This window comes from Pimephales promelas, chromosome 12, assembly GCF_988280905.1.
Source record: "Pimephales promelas chromosome 12, fPimPro1.hap1.1, whole genome shotgun sequence".
Classification (NCBI taxonomy): Eukaryota; Metazoa; Chordata; class Actinopteri; order Cypriniformes; family Leuciscidae; genus Pimephales; species Pimephales promelas.
In genome coordinates, this window is record NC_142780.1 from 31,213,860 (window position 1) to 31,237,172 (window position 23,313).

General features: G+C 36.5%; 2 protein-coding genes across 5 annotated transcripts; one reads left to right on the top strand and one right to left on the bottom strand.

Moving 5' to 3' along the window:
* The first annotated feature begins 5 nt into the window (after positions 1-5).
* On the top strand, positions 6-8,702 carry cd22 (cd22 molecule). 2 transcript variants are annotated; one of them, XM_039650804.2, is made up of 8 exons: positions 136-548; positions 949-1,317; positions 1,452-1,718; positions 2,343-2,612; positions 3,510-3,600; positions 4,032-4,071; positions 8,338-8,459; positions 8,576-8,702. In XM_039650804.2, the coding sequence occupies exons 1-8, from the start codon at positions 509-511 to the stop codon at positions 8,631-8,633; spliced, it is 1,257 nt and encodes a 418-aa protein (XP_039506738.2). In that variant the 5' UTR covers positions 136-508; the 3' UTR covers positions 8,634-8,702. The 2 variants fall into 2 exon arrangements, with proteins under 2 accessions (XP_088974108.1, XP_039506738.2); XM_089117982.1 differs by lacking the exon at positions 949-1,317 and having other exon boundaries at positions 6-548.
* On the bottom strand, positions 8,672-22,601 carry ncam3 (neural cell adhesion molecule 3). Of its 3 annotated transcripts, none has more exons than XM_089117981.1 (16): positions 22,318-22,601; positions 21,177-21,248; positions 20,054-20,254; positions 19,777-19,959; positions 18,299-18,442; positions 18,088-18,205; positions 17,255-17,409; positions 16,438-16,571; positions 16,033-16,150; positions 15,327-15,494; positions 15,120-15,239; positions 13,152-13,279; positions 12,887-13,052; positions 12,614-12,809; positions 10,983-11,108; positions 8,672-9,737 (listed from the first exon to the last, which is right to left on the bottom strand). In XM_089117981.1, the coding sequence occupies exons 1-16, from the start codon at positions 22,367-22,369 to the stop codon at positions 9,698-9,700; spliced, it is 2,121 nt and encodes a 706-aa protein (XP_088974107.1). In that variant the 5' UTR covers positions 22,370-22,601; the 3' UTR covers positions 8,672-9,697. The 3 variants fall into 3 exon arrangements, with proteins under 3 accessions (XP_088974107.1, XP_088974105.1, XP_088974106.1); XM_089117979.1 differs by having other exon boundaries at positions 19,822-19,959; positions 22,318-22,460; XM_089117980.1 differs by lacking the exon at positions 10,983-11,108 and having other exon boundaries at positions 22,318-22,462.
* Between the last annotated feature and the right edge of the window lie 712 nt (positions 22,602-23,313).

Here is a 23,313-nt window from a genome sequence, read left to right on the forward strand (position 1 = left end):
TAATCTTCGCATGTTGATATTTTAGCAATATTTGATTGAAATAAACTAATTTAATTTGGTTAATTTCACTGTTCGGGTAAATGATGAACATATTGAGAATTTTATAAGGCTTCTTTTGCCTTGACAGCAGAGGGCGCTATATACTGGGAAAAAATGCAGTATTGTGGGCAAAACTGAGAATAACTTTTCCATCAACCTTCAAATTTATTGAATTGTTGCATCATTGAGTTCCTGTTTAAATTATTTTTAGTGTAAAAATCATCCTCAAAAACTGTTAGACTAAAGAAAGACTGTGACAGTCATGCTCTAACAGTGTTTTTTTTATCATTAAAGCGTAAAATAATGGAATTAAAGTACAAGCACTGATTTAAGGACGTTTTCTCCACATAGCAAGGATATCCGTTTATTGACGCAAGCTTAAGTATATTAGGCCTATCGTGGGGAAATACTGAGTATCTAAGGTAGCAAGTGATTTCTTAGTCAGACAAAACCTCTGAAGGGACAACTAATGTTTTTCATCAGCGTATTACTGCAGCTGCCTCTATCAGGTGAGTTATTGTTTTATTTGAGTAGTTTTAAATATATATATATATATATATATATATATATATATATATATATATATATATATATATATATATATATATGCCTATATATGTATGTATTATTGACTAAATTATCTTTTCAACTCCTAGACAAACGATATTTCTTTTGTAATGTCAAAATTTCTGTTTTCAAACTTTTTAGAAGGGGATACTGATAACACTTATTGAATGACCATAAATATCATTTAAATTATTTGGTCATAAACCCCGAAATTAACTTTAACTACTGTGAGTGACTACTGAGTTTACTGCTGTACTTGTTGGTCAAATCTGATCTTTTATTGTCTATTAGATTCATCTGGAGCAATGATTAGAGCAGTGTGTGTTTTTGTGTGTGTTTCAGCTGTTTTGGCTTTATGGTCAGTTTCATACAAACCTCATTCCATGTGTGTTTTTGAAAGATCATCTGTGGATTTCACCTGCTCATTTGATTATCCATATCGATACACATTTAAAACTGCAAAATGGTTCAAACCAAGAAATTATCAGAAACAAGACGGATCACAGGAGGGAATATTTGTCTATCACTCAAATCCGGCAGATACTGACCAACTGTACAAAGACAGAACAGCGTATGCAAACCAAGACAAAAACTGCTCCTTGCGATTACACAATGTCTCCAAAAGTGACATAGGAAAATATTTCTTTCGCTTTGAAACAAATCTTTTTGGAAAGTTCACTGGATTGGGTGGCATAAACCTTGATGTAGCAGGTAAATGAAATGACCAATTTTTTCTAATTTTTAAATTCTGCCGGTCCACCACCATAGACCAGGATGGAATTAACACTGTTGACCATTAAATATTTTTCTGGTAACATTTCATTAATCTACACCACTTCTAACAGTTCTACCTTTCAGAGTAACTGTGACCAGTCAAAATGTGAATGGACACATCCATGAAGGAGACTCTGTGACATTGAGATGCAGCACAGAAACCTGTACTCCGCAACAAGAGGCGTTTGCCTGGTATAAAAACCAGCTTCTTCTTCCTCAAGCCACTGAGCACGTGCTTCAAATCTCTTCTGTCTCGCACAATGACTTTGGCAACTACTCCTGTGGTCTGAAGAACAGCAGACCAACTTCAGCAGATGAAATATTGCTTGATGTGAGATGTAAGTTTACATTTAACCCAGGGCTATAAAAAAAAAAAAAAAAAAACATCCTTGGGTTGGTTTGTATAAAAACCTAGTAAGCTGTCTAAGTTTGTAATATTTTAAGACATCATCATAGACACACTTCTGATGCAAAGACTGTTCCGAATATACAAGTTTGGGGTCCGTAAGATTTAGTTTAAAATAAATGAATATGCTATACTTTTATTCAACAAGAACACATGCAATTGATCAATATTGTCAAGGCCTTCATAATGTTACAAATGATTTCGAATGGACCAATCGGGAGTAGACGTCACAGTTACGTCACTGCAGTTCATGTGTGCGCATTTCACTGCGGTGGCAGGAAAACAATGGTACAACAAATGTGGAAGGAAACGGGCGAAGAATAGAGAAAAACTGTCTTGTAAGAATCAGATTCAGAATGTAAAATATATCTTACAGAATACCATCGTCGAAATATGAAGCCATTTGTAAACATTAAACGGACAATTAGGCAAAATGAGGAAGATTGATTTCACTAATAATTGTGTCATATTTAGGCAACATCTCATTCTCATTTCAACTGCACCACATATTTCAAAGTTCTCTTACAAATACAGATCCTGTTGCTTCTCCCCACAGATAGTCCGAAGAATGTTGAAATAACCATTTTGACATCTGGAAAGATAGAACAAGGAAACTCCCTGACTCTGATCTGTAAGAGCAACGCCAATCCTGCAGTGACAAACTACACCTGGTTTAAGATCAGAGATGCACACATCTCTTCTATAGGATTTGATTGTGAATTCTCCATCAAAGCTGCCAGTCAGAAGGATGATGGACAGTACTTCTGCACAGCCAAAAATGACATGGGTTCTCAAAACTCTACAATCATAACACTGAATGTCAAAGGTAATAGAATATTCACAATGAAAGACATGAAGTCTTAGGTTGTGTTTGGAAGTGAAATACTGGCTTAAAGGAGTAGTTCACTTTAAAAAAAAGTTCACTTTTGCTGATAATTTACTCACCCCCGTGTCATCCAAGATGTCCACGTCTTTCTTAAGAAATTAAGGGTTTTGATGAAAACATTCCAGGATTTTCTCCATATAATGGACTTCATTGGGAACCAAACGGTTCAAGGCCCAAATGAGAGTTTCAGTGGAGCTTCAAAGGACTTTAAACGACACCAGACGATGAATAAGGGTCTTATCTAGGACCCTTCGAGTCATGACTCGAAAAAAGATTTGTTCATTTTGATGAACGAGTTCGAACAGGAGAGTCACGAACGCTCATCACAGAACAGAGCAAGGCGACCATTTGAGCTTATAACACTTTTTTATTTATTTTTGAAATGCCCGATCGTTTTGCTAGATAAGACCCTTATTAATCGTCTGGTGTCGTTTAAAGCCCTTTAAAGCTGCAATGAAACTCTCATTTGGACTGACTCATTTGGTTCCCATTGAAGTCGATTATATGGCGAAAATCCTGGAATGTTTTCATCAAAAACCTTAATTTATTTTCGACTGAAGAAAGAAAGACATGGACATATTGGATGACATTGGGGTGAGTAAATTATCAGCAAAAGTTTTTTTAAAAGTGAACTACTCCTTTAATGCTTACGAAATATTGTGCAGTATATTGGATACTGCCTGATATTTATATATTTAAAAAAAAAAAAAGAAATATCATGTGAGGGGTGTCCAGAAACGTTTTCCAATTTTAAAATGTAATTTTGAGTAAAAAATAATGTTAAACTGTAACTTTGGTGACTGTTTACCCAAACTTTTTGTTTGTTTGTTTCAACAGTGCCTACTAGTAATGGACATATCTTGCTGACTGCAACAGCTGTGTTTTTCTTTGTAATAGCTGTACTGTTAGTCCTGTTTCTTATTATAAGGTGAGTGGATAAACATTAGGCCTATGTTGAAATTCTAAGAGAACGTGCAGTTCATGAGTTAAATGGGAACTGTTTGTACTTTGTGGAAATTACACCACATATTTCACAAGCCCTGCTGTGATCATTCATCACTTTCCATCATCATCATCATCATCATCATCATCATCACTGCATTCAGTTTTGCACTGCTCTAGTAATCTTAATCTGGTAATCTCAATCTTACACAACGTCTTGCACTATAGCAGCTATAGCTAACCGATTTACGCAAATCATTGTTTCTTAATCTTGTGGCTATAGAGTGTGGTATTTGGATCATCTTGAATTAACAACTAATATTATAATTACTTATCTTAATTTTATGGATTTTGAAGGCAAACACGTCATATATTGATATTGTAAAACTATTTGCAAATCTGTTCACATATTTACAGGAGGAAACAGAGAACACAAAAGAAGCTGCACACAGAACAGGTATTTAATCACATTAACAATGCATCTGATTTTAAACAAGCAAGATGCCTCTGCACTTGTAAATATGGTTACACTTTATTTCGACAGTCCACCAACTGCATGTCAACATAGTAGTCGGAGTATAAGTAGACTGTCTGCTTAATATCTGATATGTTGATGCTCCCCAACAGACATAGGCCTACTATGGCTCGTTTCCACTGAGGGGTACGGTACGGTACAGTAGGCTACAGTACGGGTCGGGTCGGGTACACCATAGCCGCGTTTCCACTGCCGGGCTAGGGCTGGGCCAGAGCTAACAGCGAGCCGAGCCGAGCTAGTGGCCTCGGGCCTCAAGCACCGGGTTTGCGTTTCCACTGCCGGGCCAGTAGCCCCACAGCGCTGCCCCAGACCCCACCCCTAACACGCCTTTCTGGATCAAACGTCATAAAACCCAACCCATTTCAGCGGGTATTATGAATTAATTTATTTTTTAAATTAGGAAGATAGCATGTATATTAACTCACCTGCCGTAGTGGCTGCAATAGTGTCCCGAGACCAGTACAGGCGATTCTCCATTTCAAGCAGCGATTTTTTGCGCGATATAACAAGTAGGGCTGCGGGCACGTTTTCAAGTTATTCATTAACCGTTAACCGAGGCCCATCGGTTAATACTCGGTGCATATACAGAGTTAATTTTTTAACACCTTTAATAACTGATTGGACCCCATTTGAAACGAAATTAATTTATAGAAATAAAACGCAGCAAGTACGGAGCAGTTAAAGCCGCATTTCCATCACCCTTCAAACTGAAATTGCCAATTGAAAATAAGCAAAACGTCCATTTCACAAAAACTCCGTGTCTGCAAATAATAATAATAATAATAATAACCATCATCATCATTATTGTAACATTTTATTAGGCTGCATATGTAGAAGACGCCTTTATCCAAAAAAGGAACAGAGCACAAATAAACACAATATTTTTGACGCATATCAGCGCATATCCAGTGTGTGTGGAGCATGCACTGATGGCTGCGAGACGCCCATGTGAACACTTGCAGTTTCATTGCATTTCTTTCAGTGGAAACAACTTAAAATACTCTTTCATTTCTGGTCATACAGAAAATAATAATACATTATTCGCAAATACATTTATTTGCGTAAACTCACAATAACAAGAAAACGTTGTGCTTTAACAATTAATCAAGGCGCGCTTCATGATCTCTGTGAACTGAAGTGCGAGACCTGAAACAGCCACCGCATTCGAATTTGTTCCGTTTTAAATTGGACATTTAAAGCTTTAGTCTAGATTAAAGCTTTAAATGTCCAATTTAAAACGAACAAATTCGAATCGAAAGCCAATATCTTCTGACTATGTAATTATGTAGCTAATTAATTTCTCTCTAAATGTGCATCCGGAGATAGAGATATGTTTTTAGCCGAAAATCATTTAGAAAACAATAGTTTATTAATAAACAATTAATGCCTCGTTATTTTATATTATTTTATTATCAGACACATTTATTATAGCCTATAAATCACCCATAAATCCCCTTTCTGTAGGCTGTGGTTACGGCTCTTCTCATTCAGCACTGCGGGGAAAATATCATTTCCAGGTTCTAATTTGGCCTCAGAAAACCAGTAAAATATATATATTTTTTTCATATTAATTTGTCAAATATTTTAAATGTTTAAGGGGCAAAAAAATCTAAACAAATATCTGAAAATTCGTCGATATGTAGCCTATAGCCTACATATTTTTGCGCAGCATTTGGCATAGGCCTACAGTTCAAATTAAACTGTTATGCAATTTTACGGTTAAACATGGACACCCCTATGTGCATCTTGCTTCAGATCATAACGTTCCATAACACCGATAAACTCCGCCTTTTACCTTGAGCACGCCTCTAGCCCGAGCTGGCCCCCTCTGGCCCAAGGTATTCGACGGGCCAGAAATCCTGGCCGTTGGCCCTGAGGAAGCCCCGATCAAGCCCCGGAAGTGACAGTGGAAACGCGACTGGCCCTGGCACGCACTAGCACGGCCCGGCCCTGGCCCGGCAGTGGAAACGCGGCTCATGATCAGGCTTGCGTTTCCACCGCCAACAGTACCCTTACTTGATAGGCGTGGTATGCTGGAAAGAAGCGATCGACGTAATTTTCGCGCGAAGAAAGTGACATAGTAAACAAGAATGGATGACAGACAGCAGATCTTGTTCTTGCTTCTCGGCATGTTTGTCACTAGAAACAAGCGCGGGCATTAGGCGTTTCCAAGAAGCCAACGCAAAGTCCGACTCAGGAGAATGATCCCGAGGACGGGAGTCCAGTAATGCTGTTAATGGAACAGCGCGTTCTTGAACGCGGCGCTCTGCTCGCTCTGCAACTGCGGTTATCTCTGTATGTTCATTTTAGGCAACAATAAAACGAAATATGTTATAAAACACCACTCTGCTTCTTTTCGATTTCATTTCAATACATTTTAAACATTCTAAAGCACATAAATGTGGTTCAGGCAACGCATAGCCTATTGATTATATTCACTGCATGTATGTAACGTTATATTTATAACAAAACTAAATATAAAACAACCCGGCCTCTTTTCGTTTAAATGTAAAAATATTAAACATATTCCAGGCAATGTGTAATGCAATGTATTGCATATCGCATTGGTACAAATGTTGCAATAAACAACAGATGATCTTGTAATAAAAAAAAATGACAAAACTATCTCTTTTTGTTGAATTTCAGTTTTATCAATAATAGCCATTATAAAAGTATAAGTAAAAGGTACAAAAAGATATACAGTAAAGCTTTAATAACATAAAGAAACAATTCAGTCAGGCTATAAATTCAGCGCCGAAAGATATGAAACTTCACGTAGCCTTCTGCCAAAACTATTGGCCAGGGAACGAATTATAGATTCACGAGACCAAAGATAGCCTGTTAGGTTTATACAAGACGAACTATATCTCATGTTTAACCACTACAGATACGTCCGAATCAGCGGCAAACATCAGAACGACTAGCCGAGGAAAGGCTGTTCCAGGCGGCCGGGGGACACGAGCGCGAGCGTCCGGTGATCGCTTGTAATGGATCTCAGTCAAATGATCATAAATCTATAAATAAACCACAGATTTGAGCTTTAAAAAACACTTTCTCGCCTGAGAAATTCTTACAACTACATTTCGTGACAAAATAACAGTAGAATTATATTTCAACTGTATGCTTCTTGCCCTTGTAGCACGCGCGAGTGAAGATACTCTGTCCACCAATCAGCGTTCTGCAGTGAGTCTAGCTCCACCTTTTATGGCGCTTTTCCACTGCATAGTACGGTACGGTTCGGTTCGGTACGGCTCACTTGTGGTGCTTTTCCACTGCATGGTACGGTACAGTACGGTTCGCTTCAGGTCGCTTTAAATGGTACCTGTCTGTTGAGGTTCCAAGCGTACCGTACCAGTACTAAAATGTGACGTGAAACACTGCAGACCACTGATTGGTCAGACAGAATCGTCACTACCAGCGTCACTACTAGCGTCATTGGATTTGCGACACGAGACACTTTTTTAGCAGTATTTTTGTTTTGCTGCCATCAGCCTCATTTTAAACACATTTTTCCGTCTAGCAGTTAAAAACAACCACATACCGAGAATCAGGAACACCATCCCCTCGATAGTCTCCATTGTTCCTGTGTTGTGGGTTTGAAAATGTGGCGCTTTTAAGATGATGTCATGGCAGTAGAGGCGCGCGCAAATAACGATCAGTCCCACACACTTTGAAGGGGTACTACTGCAGTGGAAACGCAAAGCGAGCCGAACTGTTCCGCGCCGAGTCGAAGCGTACTGGGCCGAACCGTACCGTACTATGCAGTGGAAAAGCACCATTAGTACCCTTTCACTGTGCTACGGAAGGGTACCCAAAAAGTGGTACGGTACGGTTCGGCTTTTTGGTACCATTCACAAATTTTGACAGTGGAAACGCAAATAATTGCGTACCGAACTGTACCGTACCGTACCACTCAGTGGAAACGACGAGCCAACAGTAACTTTGATACAGTAACCTAATAACCAAACAGTCTACCAGTAAGAGTTATTTGACATATAGTTCCAAACTAATGAGTTGCATGTCTGTTGAAAAGTTACTTATAGTCAGTAGAATGCCTGTTGGGGAGCATCAAAATAAAACAAATGTAAAGCAGACAGTCTAATACTCTAATGAGAGTAAGATGGCATGTGTAGTTGAAAGAATGTCAAAAGTGGAAATGAATCAATATCTAGTTTTATATTTGATCAGGCACCAGCAGTCACTGTCACAGAGGATATCTATGAGAACCTGAGACAATCACCAAAGTCTGAAAAAAGTCATACCAACCTGATATATGCAGATCTTATGCTACCGTCATCAAACTCAGAAAGGTAATGAATAAATAGTGCATCACCAGCCTGATGATGATGGGTTCAGTCATCATATATATATATCATTTTAAATAAAAAAAACTGTCTAATACATTTTTTTATTGTTTGTTTTTTAGACCACTTTCCAACACCCGTGATGTCGTGATCTACAGCCTTCTTAGTTATAAAGAGTGACTGAATCTCTATGAATAATGAGCTTTAGTAACCAGGCGTTGTAGATATTTCTCTCTTTTTATTTAAAAGAAATAGTTCAAACATTGAAATGAATATAAAAGCATTAAAGAAATAATATATACAATGTACAGTGAAGGTAAAAAAGTATTAATAAATCTATATGTACATCTTTGCATGCATCTCATTATTTACATCCACGATTAACGTTGCTTGACCCCCCCAAAAACATACATTATGTATTTATGTAACAATATATGATTTTGAAATAACACTGTTAAAAAATAAAATGCTTAAATATAGTTATATCTATATTAAAATGGGTCATTTTTATTATTGTTCACATAAAAATGTAAATTCTGTCACCATTAACTTATCCTGATGAAAAACCCTTTAAACTCCTTTAATCAAGATTTTACAAGCATAAGTACTATGCAAAATAAATTAACACTAGTGATGCATCTAAGAAATATACTCCCATTATGACATTCATTTTATACTTCAAAATATCAACATCATATTATACTATTTATCTGCTCACATACATTCAGCTCAAGCAGCGTTTGTCATGTACACTATCTACTGTGCTAGATCACACTGATAATGCTTTCAACACCCTACATTTAATAACAAGCATAATCTAAATCTCGAACGTGTTCCTGCAAATAACAGTCATCTTCATGATATTTGTTCCGGACTACATCACTTTAAGGTCAAGCGTGCCATTTCTGTGCTAGAATTTTTATTATCTTTTAAAAAACTCCGCCATCGGTCATTGGTCGGCCAAACAGATAGTCCCGCCCCAAATCTCACACTATTGGTTGAGCCGGTCTTGCTATCTTGGGCCTGTCGAGATGCTCAAACAAACACAGCAATGTTTTCATAGCACCGCAGAGCCATAGTGTTTAAACCTTCATTGACTACAAATGGATTATCTATAGTATTTTAACACACAAAAAAAGATAAAAGACACACTTCACCCTTAAACTCAAAATCGGATATCTCGAGATTTGTGTGAAATTTCTTCACTCTGTGAATTTAAATTTTCTCCTGTAAAATCTCTTCTTCTACGCCTCTCCTGTTGGATCATCAGATTCTGGTTTCTTCCTACAAAAAAGAGGGAATATATCATTATTTCTACAGTGCAAATGACAGAAGAATACAAAAAATTGCTTTCTGGGTTAATTAGGCAGCTGAATGGTTTTATTTTATTTTATTTTTTTCAGCGGGAATTGATAATAGAGAAAATAATAAAACTTGTGGGACATGGGATAAAGAAATGGCAATATGAGTAAGTTACATCATGGCTAAAAGGAATAGTTCTCCAAAAAAATACAATTCTGCAATCATTTACTCATTGTTTACTATTTAATGGTATTTCATGTTTTTTGAATCTGTACAAACGACACCATTTTCAACTAAAAACTTAAAACATGTTATGCAGTTTGACCGTTTAATTACACGATAGTGCAATTTTAAGGCCTGAAAATGAAAAGTTTTGAAAACGGGCTTCAACGAGCAGCTTTTTGAAAACAATACCATTATCGTCACCACAAAAATGCGAATTTGTGAAAACGATGACCCCAAGCTGCCTTGCCGCGGCGCGATTTTATTCACGCTGCTAGGCAGCCTGGACACCATGAACCAAATTTTCGCCTGAGATAGGGAACCAATCACAGAACGGGGAGGGAGCGGCAAGACGATGACGACGTACATGCGACACCGAAGCAGTTTGTTTATATCTATGGATCCATCTTGGCAGCAGATGCGAAAATACCTTTTGATAGATACAGCATTTGTGTCCCATCGTCTTCTTTCTCGTCTAATTTTCTGTCGCTCTACATATGTCATCTGGTATAATTGAAACGATTGGCTATGAGCAGGCGCATTTGATAGACATTCGTAACACCCAATAATACGGCTCTGGGCATTCGTAAACCACGCCTCAAATACGAGATGTGTTTTCCAGACCACGTCTCATTCTCAATGATACGTGGTCTGGCGTTAGCCAGGCTAGCAGCACGTAGTATTTCTTTACAAAGTGACATCGCCAACTACTGGCCTGGCAGAAGAATACAGTGTTTTTAGTCATTTTCGTGGACGGGGATCATTTTTACAATGTTGTCGTCTGTATGCAAAAAAGCATTGTCGTGTTAACGTACCCTAATTAGCTCAGACTAACTCTCCTAAAGTAAGTCACATACAGCTTGAGGATGAGTAAATGATGACAAAATGGTAATTCTTTTGGGTCTCCTTAAAGTCTGGGTGCATACACAAAACCCACATGCCATTTTTTTGTGAATGACAGCTTTGATGCCCAGCTGCATTCAGCCCTTTGAGGTTGGCACCTACTCGAATTTGGTAAGAGGCGCTTTGTCACACGTGACCTCTGAATGAACGCCATTCACTGCCCCATTGGGTGCCTGAAGCTTTGGGATGCTGCCTCGTGGAAGCGTTAGACCGCTCAGCTTCATGTCTCTGTATCAAAGTACACATTAGGACTGAAGCTTAGAGCCGTGAAATCACACACAGCAAACAGTAGATCTGTCTAAAGGCAAACCTTGAAAATTGGACGTATAGATGGAAAACATTGTTTAGAAAACACTGGAAGCGACACTTACACATGAATGTATATACATGTATGTATATAGAGGCTGTACTGTACCGTGACTTATTCACGATACAGCACTAGTCTCGAGTGCCTTATTTCTTTTATAAAACATTTACCACACAATAAAAATAATAAAGTAAAAAAAAATATATATGTATTAGTACAACTTTCATGAAGTAAAATCACTAAAATCCTTCCTTCCGCTAGAAAAAAATAGTGCCTGACCGTGAACAGCAACAATGTTCCAATGTGTAATATCCATGAAAGCTCAAGTAAAACATAGTTCTCAAAATTTTTTTTTTTTTTTTAACAACACAGGATGTAATATTTCCTCACACAAGACAAGACAATTAACATTCATTTTTCGTTTATTACGTTAATTTCTCTCTGCACTTAAAAATAAACCTTACTAAATATTCACATAAATAAAACACAAGGGCACATATTTTGATTGGTAGCCTATTTTATACATTTTATTTATGTTATTAATTTAGTTCCTGGAATGCTGCCTAACGAGATACATTTTTTTCATAGTTGTTTATTTAAATTTATTTGAACATCTCCGTTTATTGTGCGTTCATTAAATGTGTCTCATTTCAATTGGCTCCACTGTGCTGGTATTCGATGCACTTGTCTTTAGTTGGGGCTCAGCAGTGTTTCCTTAGATACGGATGGTTGCTAAGGTGTTGCGCAGTGATAAAGAGAACCGTTGGGCGAAGCGGTCATAGCCATGTTTTATCATGAATAAAGCACAGCTATTGACCAATCAGAATACAAATTAACCAATATTTGAAAAAAATGCAAAGATATTTTATTCTTCATTGTTAGTTTGTCTTACATTACACTTTAAATAACCTTAATTATGTCAACCATAATGCTGTGTTGTCATCATTTCAGTTATAATCGGCTTTTTAATGTTTTCATTTTTGTTGTTTCCATCATGACATAAATTCAAGTTCACAACAGTGAGTAATACAATTATAACTGAATTCTTTTTATACTAATTCAATTATTTATACTTTTCGGACAATTTTTTGCACATCTTGGTGTGTGTGTATACTGTACATACAGGAATAGCTCACCCAAAAATAAAAATGATGCAAGGACTTTTCAGACTTTGGACATATGTACAGATCTTGGAGATTAAAGTTATAATTTTATCTATTTGTCTTTTTTTTTTGCATCCACTTTTCTTGTATAAAATTGTCTTTTGAAATCAAGAGACCAAATGTTGGGGTGAACTATTCCTTTAAAAGAACTATATGCAATCACCATGGTCTAACATGGCTCTTTGTAGGAAAACTAGGATAGAAAAGAACAATCGTATTGTGTATCTCTGCAACACAAACATCGAAGGATAAAGTTATCTTACCCATTTGAATTATTCGCCTCTTCATCCATCCTTTTAGACTCTGGCACTTTGTGTCCAAATTGTTTACGAGCGAGGAAATTAAGCAGGCCGCAGTGGTTGGTGTAGCAACAGAAAGCATCTACTGATATCATCAGCAGCAAGAAGATGAACATTACTATTCCCACCACACCACCTTTCCCAAGCAACGGCTGACTGACTGCAGGAGAAAGGGGAATCAGTTGAGCTTGCATTTGTTTAAGCATATAATATTTGGCTGGCTCTAATCAATCCTACCAGGTTGTGGGACGGTGAAGTTAATTTTGGCAGTGCTGGAGGAGCCGTTGTGGTTTACTGCATAAACTTCCATTTGATATTCAGCGTTGTACTGGAGATCATTCAGCTGGATTCTGCTGGAGTTTCCAGGAATTTCCTTTTCAGTCCATTCCTCATTCTCCTTGTTCTATTCGAAATGGCACATTTTACGTTGATATAAGGCTTGTACTTCACAAATTTAATTTTAAAAAAACATGAAAGATATGATAAAGTGATTCGGACTGACCCCTTTGTAGCGCACAACGTAGTGTAGGACGGGAGAGCCTCCGTCTTCCAGCTGTTTAATGGGGATGGAGACGGAGTTCTTCTCCAACTTTTTCTCGTTCAGAGACAGAACGGGACTGTCGGGTTCCCCTAAATGAGGGAAAGAAGAAACATGAGAACAAAGAAATAGTGTAACAGGTTGATCTTAGGGCTGGGTGAATTTTCATCATGATATTTTCAATCTTATTTCGACAATATTTGATGCACACACTAACATTCTAAAGTTTGGGATTGGTAAGATGTTTTTGTAAGTCTCTTATGCTCACCAAGGCTGCATTTATTTGACGAGAAATACAGTAAAAACAGTAATATTGTGAAATATTATTATCATTTAAAATACCTGATTTCTATTTGATTATATATTTAAAAATGTAATTCATTCCTGTGATCTAAAGCTGAATTTTTATTATCATCATTCTGTGTCACATGATCCTTCAGAAATCATTCTAATATACTGATTTATTGAGCGAGAAACATTTCACTATCAATGTAAAAAAAGAAAGGTTTTTTTCTACCTAATATTTTTTTGGAAAAAAGTGAAACCATTTTTCAGGATTCTTTGATGAATAGCAGTAAAAACAACAGTATTTAATTGAAAAAGAAATCGATAATAGTTACATTATGCATGTTTTTGCAGTCACTTCTGATCAATTTAATGCATCCTAATGCAGCTGAATAAAAGTATTCATTTCTTAAAAAAACATTATCCTAATGACCCCAAACCTTTGAATGGTAGTGGTTTATATATTGATATTTATGAATTTGCTCTTAAACAGGTAATTTCTTAAATTATTCAAAATGTTTAATTTAATAACTAAAATACAGTAAAAATCAAGTTAAAAAATAATAAATGCATGTTTTACATACGAATTCGCAAGGAAGACTAGCATGAAGAATGAATCACTAAATCAGTGTTTTGAAGCATTGAACTGAAATGTGTGAACTGATTCACATTAAAGAACCAAGCTTTCAAACTCTCACACTGATTTTGTTAAGTTTAAAGGAAAGGATTGTAATATTTTCACAAACTAGCCATGGGCAAATAAACAGAACATTAAAATCAATGTGAATATCATATTAAGTTATTAGAGTATTACAATCCAGTGGATAAGCTCCAAAATCATTCACTACAGTATAGATGCATGATATCAGCAGACCAACATTTATTTCATGCTGAAGAAAACCTTAAGGAGAATTTACTATGTTTTCCACTTTCTTCAGCATTGAAATCATGTAGGCAAACTCATTTTCACACTTCTATATCACAGTGAACAATTAGGCTTGTGTTTTAGCCTATCAACTGGAGATGTATGCATTCAAAATGTTGATTTACCATCTACAAAGGAAGGTCAGAATAAGGCAATGGACGGGCCCCGGGACCAGGAGCAGGTCGTAATGCATGGAGAATGGTCATCGTCAAGCAGGAATGAGAAAGAATGGGCAGCGAAAGCAAATCATGAACATATGTGATGAGCAAACAGGCATTTATGCATGACAAGAATGACAGCATGACATGACAGCAACTGCAATAAAATGTCTTATCATTATTAAAAACTGATATTTGGACTGTAGACCAAAAAATCTGCAGATGTTTTAACATTTTCTGCAACATGGTAAATGTGCTAATTACTAGATTACTAGATTACTAGATTACTAGATAGATAGATAGATAGATAGATAGATAGATAGATAGATAGATAGATAGATAGATAGATAGATAGATAGATAGATAGATAGATAGATAGATAGATAGATAGATAGATAGATAGATAGATAGATAGATAGATAGATAGATAGATAGATAGATAGATAGATAGATAGATAGATAGATAGATAGATAGATAGATAGATAGATATTCATAATAGCTATCAACATCAAAAATGGTGGATAAGCAGCAGATTAAGTGAACAGACAGGAGAGGATACTCACGTTGAGACTGTGTGAGGACCATGTGTTCTGTGGAGAAGTTCCCCTGGTAATGCGAGTTTTTGACCGCCAAGCGAACTGAGTACTTTGTGTACGGCTCAAGGCCCTTGATCAGCAGGGGATCTACAAATGTACGTTTTTCATCACATATTTGAATTTAAAAAAACATCATCACAATACAAACCACACTTCTCATAGTCACTTATTTACTTGTGGGCTTGACGACACTTTGACTCCAGGTTTCTTCGGACGGTTTCTTCCACTGAAGGATGTACTGGGTAATGGAGGACCCTCCATCCTGCACCGAGACACTTTGGATGAGGACAGAAGATGAGGACCCTGGGGTCACACTGAACCGAGCGGGTGTCCCAGGCCAGGCTTGTGAGAGAGAGGGAGAGAAGTTATTAATGAGAAGAAGCAATATAGAAAGTTTATGCCGAAAATAAATATAGACCATTTTGCTAGATGTAAACAACACTGGTCCAGAAACACTTCCTGTTTCAGTTTGTAACTGTTTTCTTTATTTCACATGTAAAGAAAACTGTTTAACTTTTTGATTCAGTTTTACATGTTCTATTGGTTGTATTTTATCCCAGCTTTTGTATAGTGTTAAAAAAAACTGAAACAGGAAGTGCTTCTGGACCAGTGTTGTTTACATCTTGCAAAATGGTCTATATAAAGTTTGTTAACTTCACCATTATCAAATGTAATGAATGATGGCAAAGAACTGTTGAAATCATCAAGGATGCATATTTACATTAAATATATGATATATATATATTATATTAATCATTATATCATTCAATTATCTCTCTCTCTCTCTCACAGACACACACATATACATATGTATACATGTATGGTGAAGACAGACTTATTCTTGGAGTTCAAATTCCTGAAGCCACTAAAAGAGCCTTACTTATCAGCTGGAAGTCTGCAGTGGTTGTGCCCACCATGTTGCTGGCTATGCAGGAGTACACGCCACCATCAGAGGGCACTACATTTTCAAAAATTAGCTCAGATCTCTCCACACTCGTCTGCCCACACATGTTCATGCAAACAGGAAAGACAATAAGAGACAGGAAGAGATAATTAAGACCGAACAGAAAAGTACTGCACATGGCTCACACTTCCTGTAGATACAGAATCCCTCGTTGTCGTCACTACCGTCAAAGAAAATTAAAATCTAATTATAATCCATTTTCCATGTTTTCCCACTGGTTTGAGACAAGATTTGATTGCCTTAAACATATTTCCAAAGCTAATAGTTTTTTTCAATTGCAAAAACCAATGGAAATGGAGAAGATATTTAGATGTTCCTCACCATTTTTTCTTGGGTTGCCTTCTTGACCCATTGTATGGTTGGAGTTGGATGTCCTGTGGCATTGCAAAGCACAGATCCAGTTTCTCCTGGTATAATGGTCAGCTCTCTTGGATCCAAGTCTATAGTTGGACGCTCTGAAAATGATCAACAGAACGAGCTAAAATGAAACAAAACTAATCTTCGAAAGCTAAACCACAAAATAACAAAATACAAATTACGCCAACTACTGCAGATATGTATTTGTGTATAAAAAGTCTATTTTATATTTCCATTATCCTACAATAGTTTTGTTTGGTTCTGGCCTATTGGAAAGTGTCAATGTGATGCTTGCATGGGATCACATTCCCCGTATCTGTGTTTGCGACTATAATAAACATCTGACTTCAAGGGAGAAAAAAAGGTTTCCTTGGCTAAACAAAATAGATAAAAAAGGAAGAAAAAAAAAAACAGTTGAGCCATAAGCAGATATATTTACTGCAGTTTAAAGCCAACATTCACATCCCATTTGATTTGACGCTGGTCTTGATTTTATCCATCGGGAATTGATTGACTGGATCATAAAAATGGATGTCGCCATCCAAAAAGTCCATTATTTATCATTTTACAACATGAATGGGCTAACTGACAGAGCTTACTGGCCATACAGACCTGAACAAGTCGTTAAGATCGTAAATAGTGACAATTGATATCATGTTGGGTTTTGGTATTGGTTAAAAACATATTATGCAGACCAACTGCCCTTATTCGATGCTTTCAGCCAAGTACAAACACATCACTTTATTCAAGGTTTGAGTCTTCCAAGAGGGCCTTGTCTCACCTGAGACATCCAGATTAAACATGGCACTGTTTTCCCCGATCTTATTGTTAGCCGTGCAGATATAGTCTCCAAAATCGCTCCTGGTCACTGCAGAGATGGTGAGCGCACTCTTATCAGTGTTGTATTTGTAACGCGAGTCGTCAAAGGTGGAAGGGCTGAGGGGAGAGATGCAAAAAATTCAGTCTTTTTGCCACTATTGTTCATCGCTACAACACAAATATACTCATGGGAGGAGAAATAACAACTAAGAGACTAAAGGAAGCTCCAAATATACAAACACAGACTGAGACTAAAAATACGAATAAACACATACAGGCTCTTTTCCAAAACCTAGTGAGCTGCCTTGCCATGATTTAAATAAGTTTAACATCACCATTCTGCTTAACTAACAACATGATAGAAATACTTATGGGAAAAACAGTATTTTTTTTTTTTTTTACTAGATTTAATACAATATTTTAAATACAAAAATAATTAATTATGCAAACTTTTGAGCAAAGTTTCTCAGGGAAATGCAAAAAGAACACAAAAGCATTGAAATATTTGTATATTATATTTTTTCTATCACCATGTCCCTTTATGGGGTCCTTTAACGTTTGTATAACCAAGATTTTTTTAGACATTTAAAAAATAGTTTTGTTAGGTATGTTTGATGCTGCCTATGGAGGTATGGAGGCTCACTAAGTTTTGAAATGGAGCCTTAAGTAGTCTAGATGGATTATTTTTAACATATCGTGGACAAACTTTGGATTTCAAAAATAGATTGAGACTGAGACTAAGGATGATAGGTAAGCATGAATAAAAATTATAGCATTTTCTCTTGATATACATACAGTGTCCATGAAATATTTGGAGTGGGTACTCCTTTGACCAGGCAGACTATAGACACACTGGTATTGGGTCCGGCAGACACACTCGTTCTCTCCTGATGAATCAGTACGGTCGGTGGCTCTGGAGAATGGGATATTTAAGGCAGATATTTTAGGGTACATATTCTTGCCACACTAAGAAGAACATATATGATTAGCTCCTCTACGTCCTCACCATTAACAACAACAGAAATCTGGAGTTCCCTTGTTATGGGGCGTCCCTTGATCTTGCCTACACATGTGTAGATTCCACGGTCGTCTGGCTGAATCCCCACAATCTGCAGGGATCTATCAGGCAGGATTTTGAGATGACCTTGGCCTGTACAAAGAGAAGAGCATGATCAGTGTCAACGATGCAATGTTACTACTTTAGAATCATGAGACGAAGCCTTTAAAAGCCCACACGCACACTCTTAAAAGGCCAGCTCACCCAAAATTAAAATTATGTCATTATTTTGCAATGTACCTCATTGGGGGGGTAAAAAAACAAACATCCAAATTGATATTAATTCACTGCAGTTTCACTAGAGGCTGTAAAACACCAACAACTTTTGCTCCCGTTCAGTTTTCAGACAAATTATCATTACAATTAAAGGGACAGTTCACACAAAAATTAAACTTCTGTCATTAATTACTCGCCATCATGTCGTTCCAAACCCTTAAGGCTTTTGGTCATCTTCAGAACTCAAATGAAGATCTTTTTGATGAAATCTGAGAGCTTTCTGTCCCTCCATTAACAGCTATGCAACTACGAAGCTACATCAATGCAAGAACACATGCTTGAGCTTCGGTTTACCACGTTGATCAATGTTTATATGTGAATAAAAGCCTAAATGAAATCTGTTCATAATATAAAGCGATCAAGTCACTTCAGAAAATTTTGACTAAACCCAATAATTAATATAGATTAGTTTTACAATCTCTTCATGAAGCCTCAGTTGCGTATCTGTCAATGGAGGGACAGAAAGCTCTCAGATTTACCCAAAAAGATCTTTATTTGTGTTCCGAAGATGAATGAAAGTCTTACGGGTTTGGGACGACATGTTGGTGACTAATTAATGATTAGTAATTTTCATTTTTAGTCAACCTCAAAACACTTTTACCATAGTGCATGATTTTACCACAGAGCATATCCATATGCATGGCTTGCTGAATGCTGTTAGCGACACTCACTGTACATTCGCAAAATGTGCAAGAAGACATCCAAACAAACACCAAAGGAGAAATGTGAGGGTGAGCAAATAATGACTGACTTTCCATTTTGGGGTGAATTGTTCCTCTATATGGTTGTCAATGGTGGCTGAATTAGGTTTTTAAAATATTTTATTTAATTGTAGTTTTTCTTAATTTCTATATAACTTTAATTTATTTTTATTTCGGTTTTAGGTGGCGTATACTTGAAATGGGGCAAGACTGAATGTTTCAGAGTTGTTTCTTACGGTCTCAATCCCACTATCAGACAGGAAGAAAAAACACAAAACCAAACTGTTCACCCATGTTTACCCGACAACTAGCGAGAAAACATCACTCGATTTGGTTGCAAATCGACCAGAAAACGAATGCACAGGCCCCTCCCACCCCATCACGACTCGTCCACCATAGCCATCCTGCCATTCATCACAGAGAGCTTGGAAGGTGAGGAGAGCCCCATACCACATAAATAATTGGAAGAACCTGCAGCATGGCCACCACCCCTACCGTCATCATTCACGATGCGACCGTTCCGGTTCCAGTAGATCTCCACAGCGGGCTTCCCAGAGACGAAGCAGGGAATGGTCACTGTCTGGTTCGCTAGAAATTCATGGAATTTCATAGTGTTGCCAAAGTCCGGTGTTTCTGATTGAAGGACAGAATTTCACATCAGAATCATTATGGAGATTCAGTGCTTCATAGAAAAATAACAGAACATTACGAGTCTTCAGGAACCTACGGTAGACATACAGCTGGTAGTCCGTTCTCTTCGTAATGCCGTGTTCATTCTCAAACACACAGGAATAGGTGCCACTGTCACCTAACTCAATGTTCTTCAAGTTCAGTGAACTCGAGGACTCGTCATTTTTCTTGACTTCATGGCGATCTTCATCAATCTCTACCTCATCTTTCAACCAACTGATATCTCCCTCTGAATCAACTGATCCGCAGCATACAGTATAGAACGACAGAAAAGAATAGAAAATAAAATCTTATTGGTTATTTTATGACAGTAACATTGTATGTCTCTGATATTAAAATTGTGTTTCGACTAGTACAGACTGTTATGTGATATACAGAGGCCCCCAAAATATTTGGACATATATTAATGTCAGTGCATTACATACACTGTAAAAAAATTGACAATATGATGATGATCAATAAGTTATGACAGCGATTTTCATCTTTTTTTATTTTTTAAGTTATGCAAGATTTAACTCATTTTTTAAGGTCAATTTAATGTAATTTAAGTTGAAATTACTTAAACATCCAAGTTGATTGTACTTAAAATTTATTGAAAAAGTTGATTGTAGTCTTTTTTACAGTGATAACAAAACATCAAACTAAGTGGCATTTACTGTAATTCAGAGCAAACCAAAAAAAAGAATAAAAACAAAAATAAATATATATATATATATATATATATATATATATATATATATATATATATATATATATATATATATATGAAGAGTTCAGATGCAAAAGCCTCTAAGTGCCATTTGAAATTTTCTTCTAGAATGATCATTTTTATCAAGCTTGTATATTTTAAATTCAGTAATTTTACTTAAATTGCAATGAAGATTACCTATTAATTGTCATTCAAGTGAAATTACTGAACTTGAATATCTAAGCTTGATAAAAATGATCATTTTATAAGAAAATTTGAAATGGCACTTAGAGGCTTTTGCATCTGAACTCTTCATATATTGTTGACAGTTGAGGAGAACTGAGACCAGCTTAGTTCAAGTCCCCCAAACAACATGAGTTTGATATTTTGTTAGCCATTAAGACATTTCTAAGTGTGTCCAGGTATATATTTTGGGGTCATTCTTTGTGTCCGTTCAACCAAACACACCAACCTTTGCACAAGAGCAGGACATTGCTTCCCACCTTCACATCTGGGTCACTAGCGATGATTGCTACTTTAGCATCTAAAATAAAAGGAAACACATTCCACTTATCATGAACAATAATTTTTACACTGTACATGAGTTTTATCAGTGAAACCAGTCAGTTGGCAATGCTGATTATTTTCAAGCCAAAGCACTGTTTTACTGCGTTACAACCACAAATAGCTCTGCTTCTATTATTGGACAGATGACGAGGAAAAGAATGGACATTGGAAATGACCGGCTTCCCTTACAATGCAATATTTCTTCCTGCGTAGGTGATTAAAGACATCCAGCTACAAAGAACAGAGCACCAATGTAATGCTTTTTCTTTTCAAAGGGAAACATGATCTCTCCTTCACATGAGAAAGTGTAAGCACATTTATCACTGCAAAGTATCTGTAATTGTTGAAATAATTGTGTTAAATCTAGATTAATTTAATGCCATGGCAGCATCTGAGGCGATTTTCATGGCAAGAGAAATATATCAATAAAGAAAAAATAGGTAAAGTCAAATTAATAAATACATGTAAAAGGCGATAAGGACAACAAGGATAAATAGCTATATTTATTCACATTTCTGAAAATGCTAATATTTTCTGATTTAATCTAACATTCTCAATACAAATGATATTGGTAACACTTAACAGTAAAGATTCTTTATTTAACACTACTTTATGTATTTACTGACAGGAACTAACAATGGAAAAAACATGTGAATCTTAACGTTAGTTAATAAATATCCAGCTGTTCATTGTTTTTTCATGTTAGTTCACAGTGCATTAACTAATGTTAACAAACACCACTTTTGATTTTTGATGTATTAGTAAAAGTTCAAATTAGCATTAATATAGATCAATAAATGCTGAAGAAGTCTTGTTCATTCTTAATTCATTTGAACTAAAGTAGTTAACTAATGTTGTAACTTATTGTAAAGTGTTACCATGATATTGTCAGCAAAAAAATAATAATATGAAAAATGGAAATTGTAATATTAATATGTGCTTTAATTAATATCTAGGTACCCACATATTTGGGGCCCACTGTATCCAAAAAGCAAGTAAATATGAAACAGAGAAATTGAATTAAAGGTAATTAAATCTCAGCTCACCTATTAGTCTTGAGCATGCAAGAAGGAGTCCACACAGTCTGAGTAAAATCATGCTTGTTGCCTTCTCTTCCAGCCTAGTTCTCTTGGAGTCTGACAGGCAATGTGTCCCCCATGATTTATATGCAATGACAGAGACAGTCAGGAACCTGGTTATCTGGAGGATCTGACAAAAAAACCTCCCTCCTCCAGATGCTTCATTCAGATGATAGAGCACAGGGATGCGGAGACGCCAGACGCCAGCGGCCCTCCCCTCCTGCGCACCGGATGCAACGAGCCCTGCTGTCCCCTGACACTCGATGAAGGGAGATATTTTATCTCAATATCTTGCATTTTATTAAAGATGATTCAACACATGCGGATGATAAAGAAAAACATATACGCACAAACAAATAACTTGCGATTTTATTTGTAATAATGGGTCATAATCATTAGGCTTTAAATATCAAATAATCTATGATAAACAAACAAATAAATAGGATATACTTACTAGCTATAGGGTACATCATTTTAATGTGTTGCATTATAAATGTTTCCATAGCGTTTGATGTTGTAGGGAATTAACCACCGGCTGATATTTAGTAACGTTAATAAAGTAATAAAGTTACATTTCTAGAAATAAGCAGATAACGACAATTTTACTGAATAAATCGCGCGTTTAGCATCAAACTTATTGCTAACTTAATAGCATAGCCAAACAAATAAGAGACTAAAAACAGGCCTGGAGTTCCGAATATGAGTGGAGTGGAGCGACTCTGTACCGCTCTGTACACAAAACGTAACCACTCCGCTCGAATTCCACTACGGAGTTTACTATGGCTTCTAGACTGTAAAGTCCGCATAGACTGTAATGTTGCGTCCCAATTCGCCTACTCATACGACCTAAAACTATCTACTTTTACTTAAGTCTAACGTTACTTAATTGATTTCGACTTTTTAACATCATATAATTATGACATTTAATTAAGTAGCCTAATTAGAGACCAAGCCCCGAAGGAG

What these genes read in the sequence shown, in the direction of transcription:
- cd22 (XM_039650804.2), top strand. Translation starts at nt 509, where the DNA reads ATGTTTTTCATCAGCGTATTACTGCAGCTGCCTCTATCAG. An exon ending in CATAACACTGAATGTCAAAG is followed by an intron (nt 2,613 to 3,509) that starts GTAATAGAATAT and finishes TTGTTTCAACAG; the next exon opens with TGCCTACTAGTAATGGACAT. An exon ending in CCGTCATCAAACTCAGAAAG is followed by an intron (nt 8,460 to 8,575) that starts GTAATGAATAAA and finishes TTTGTTTTTTAG; the next exon opens with ACCACTTTCCAACACCCGTG.
- ncam3 (XM_089117981.1), bottom strand. Translation starts at nt 22,369, where the DNA reads ATGATTTTACTCAGACTGTGTGGACTCCTTCTTGCATGCTCAAGACTA. An exon ending in TGCATGCTCAAGACTAATAG is followed by an intron (nt 21,249 to 22,317) that starts GTGAGCTGAGAT and finishes CTTTTATTTTAG; the next exon opens with ATGCTAAAGTAGCAATCATC. An exon ending in GGTCCTCACACAGTCTCAAC is followed by an intron (nt 13,280 to 15,119) that starts GTGAGTATCCTC and finishes TCCCTCATTTAG; the next exon opens with GGGAACCCGACAGTCCCGTT.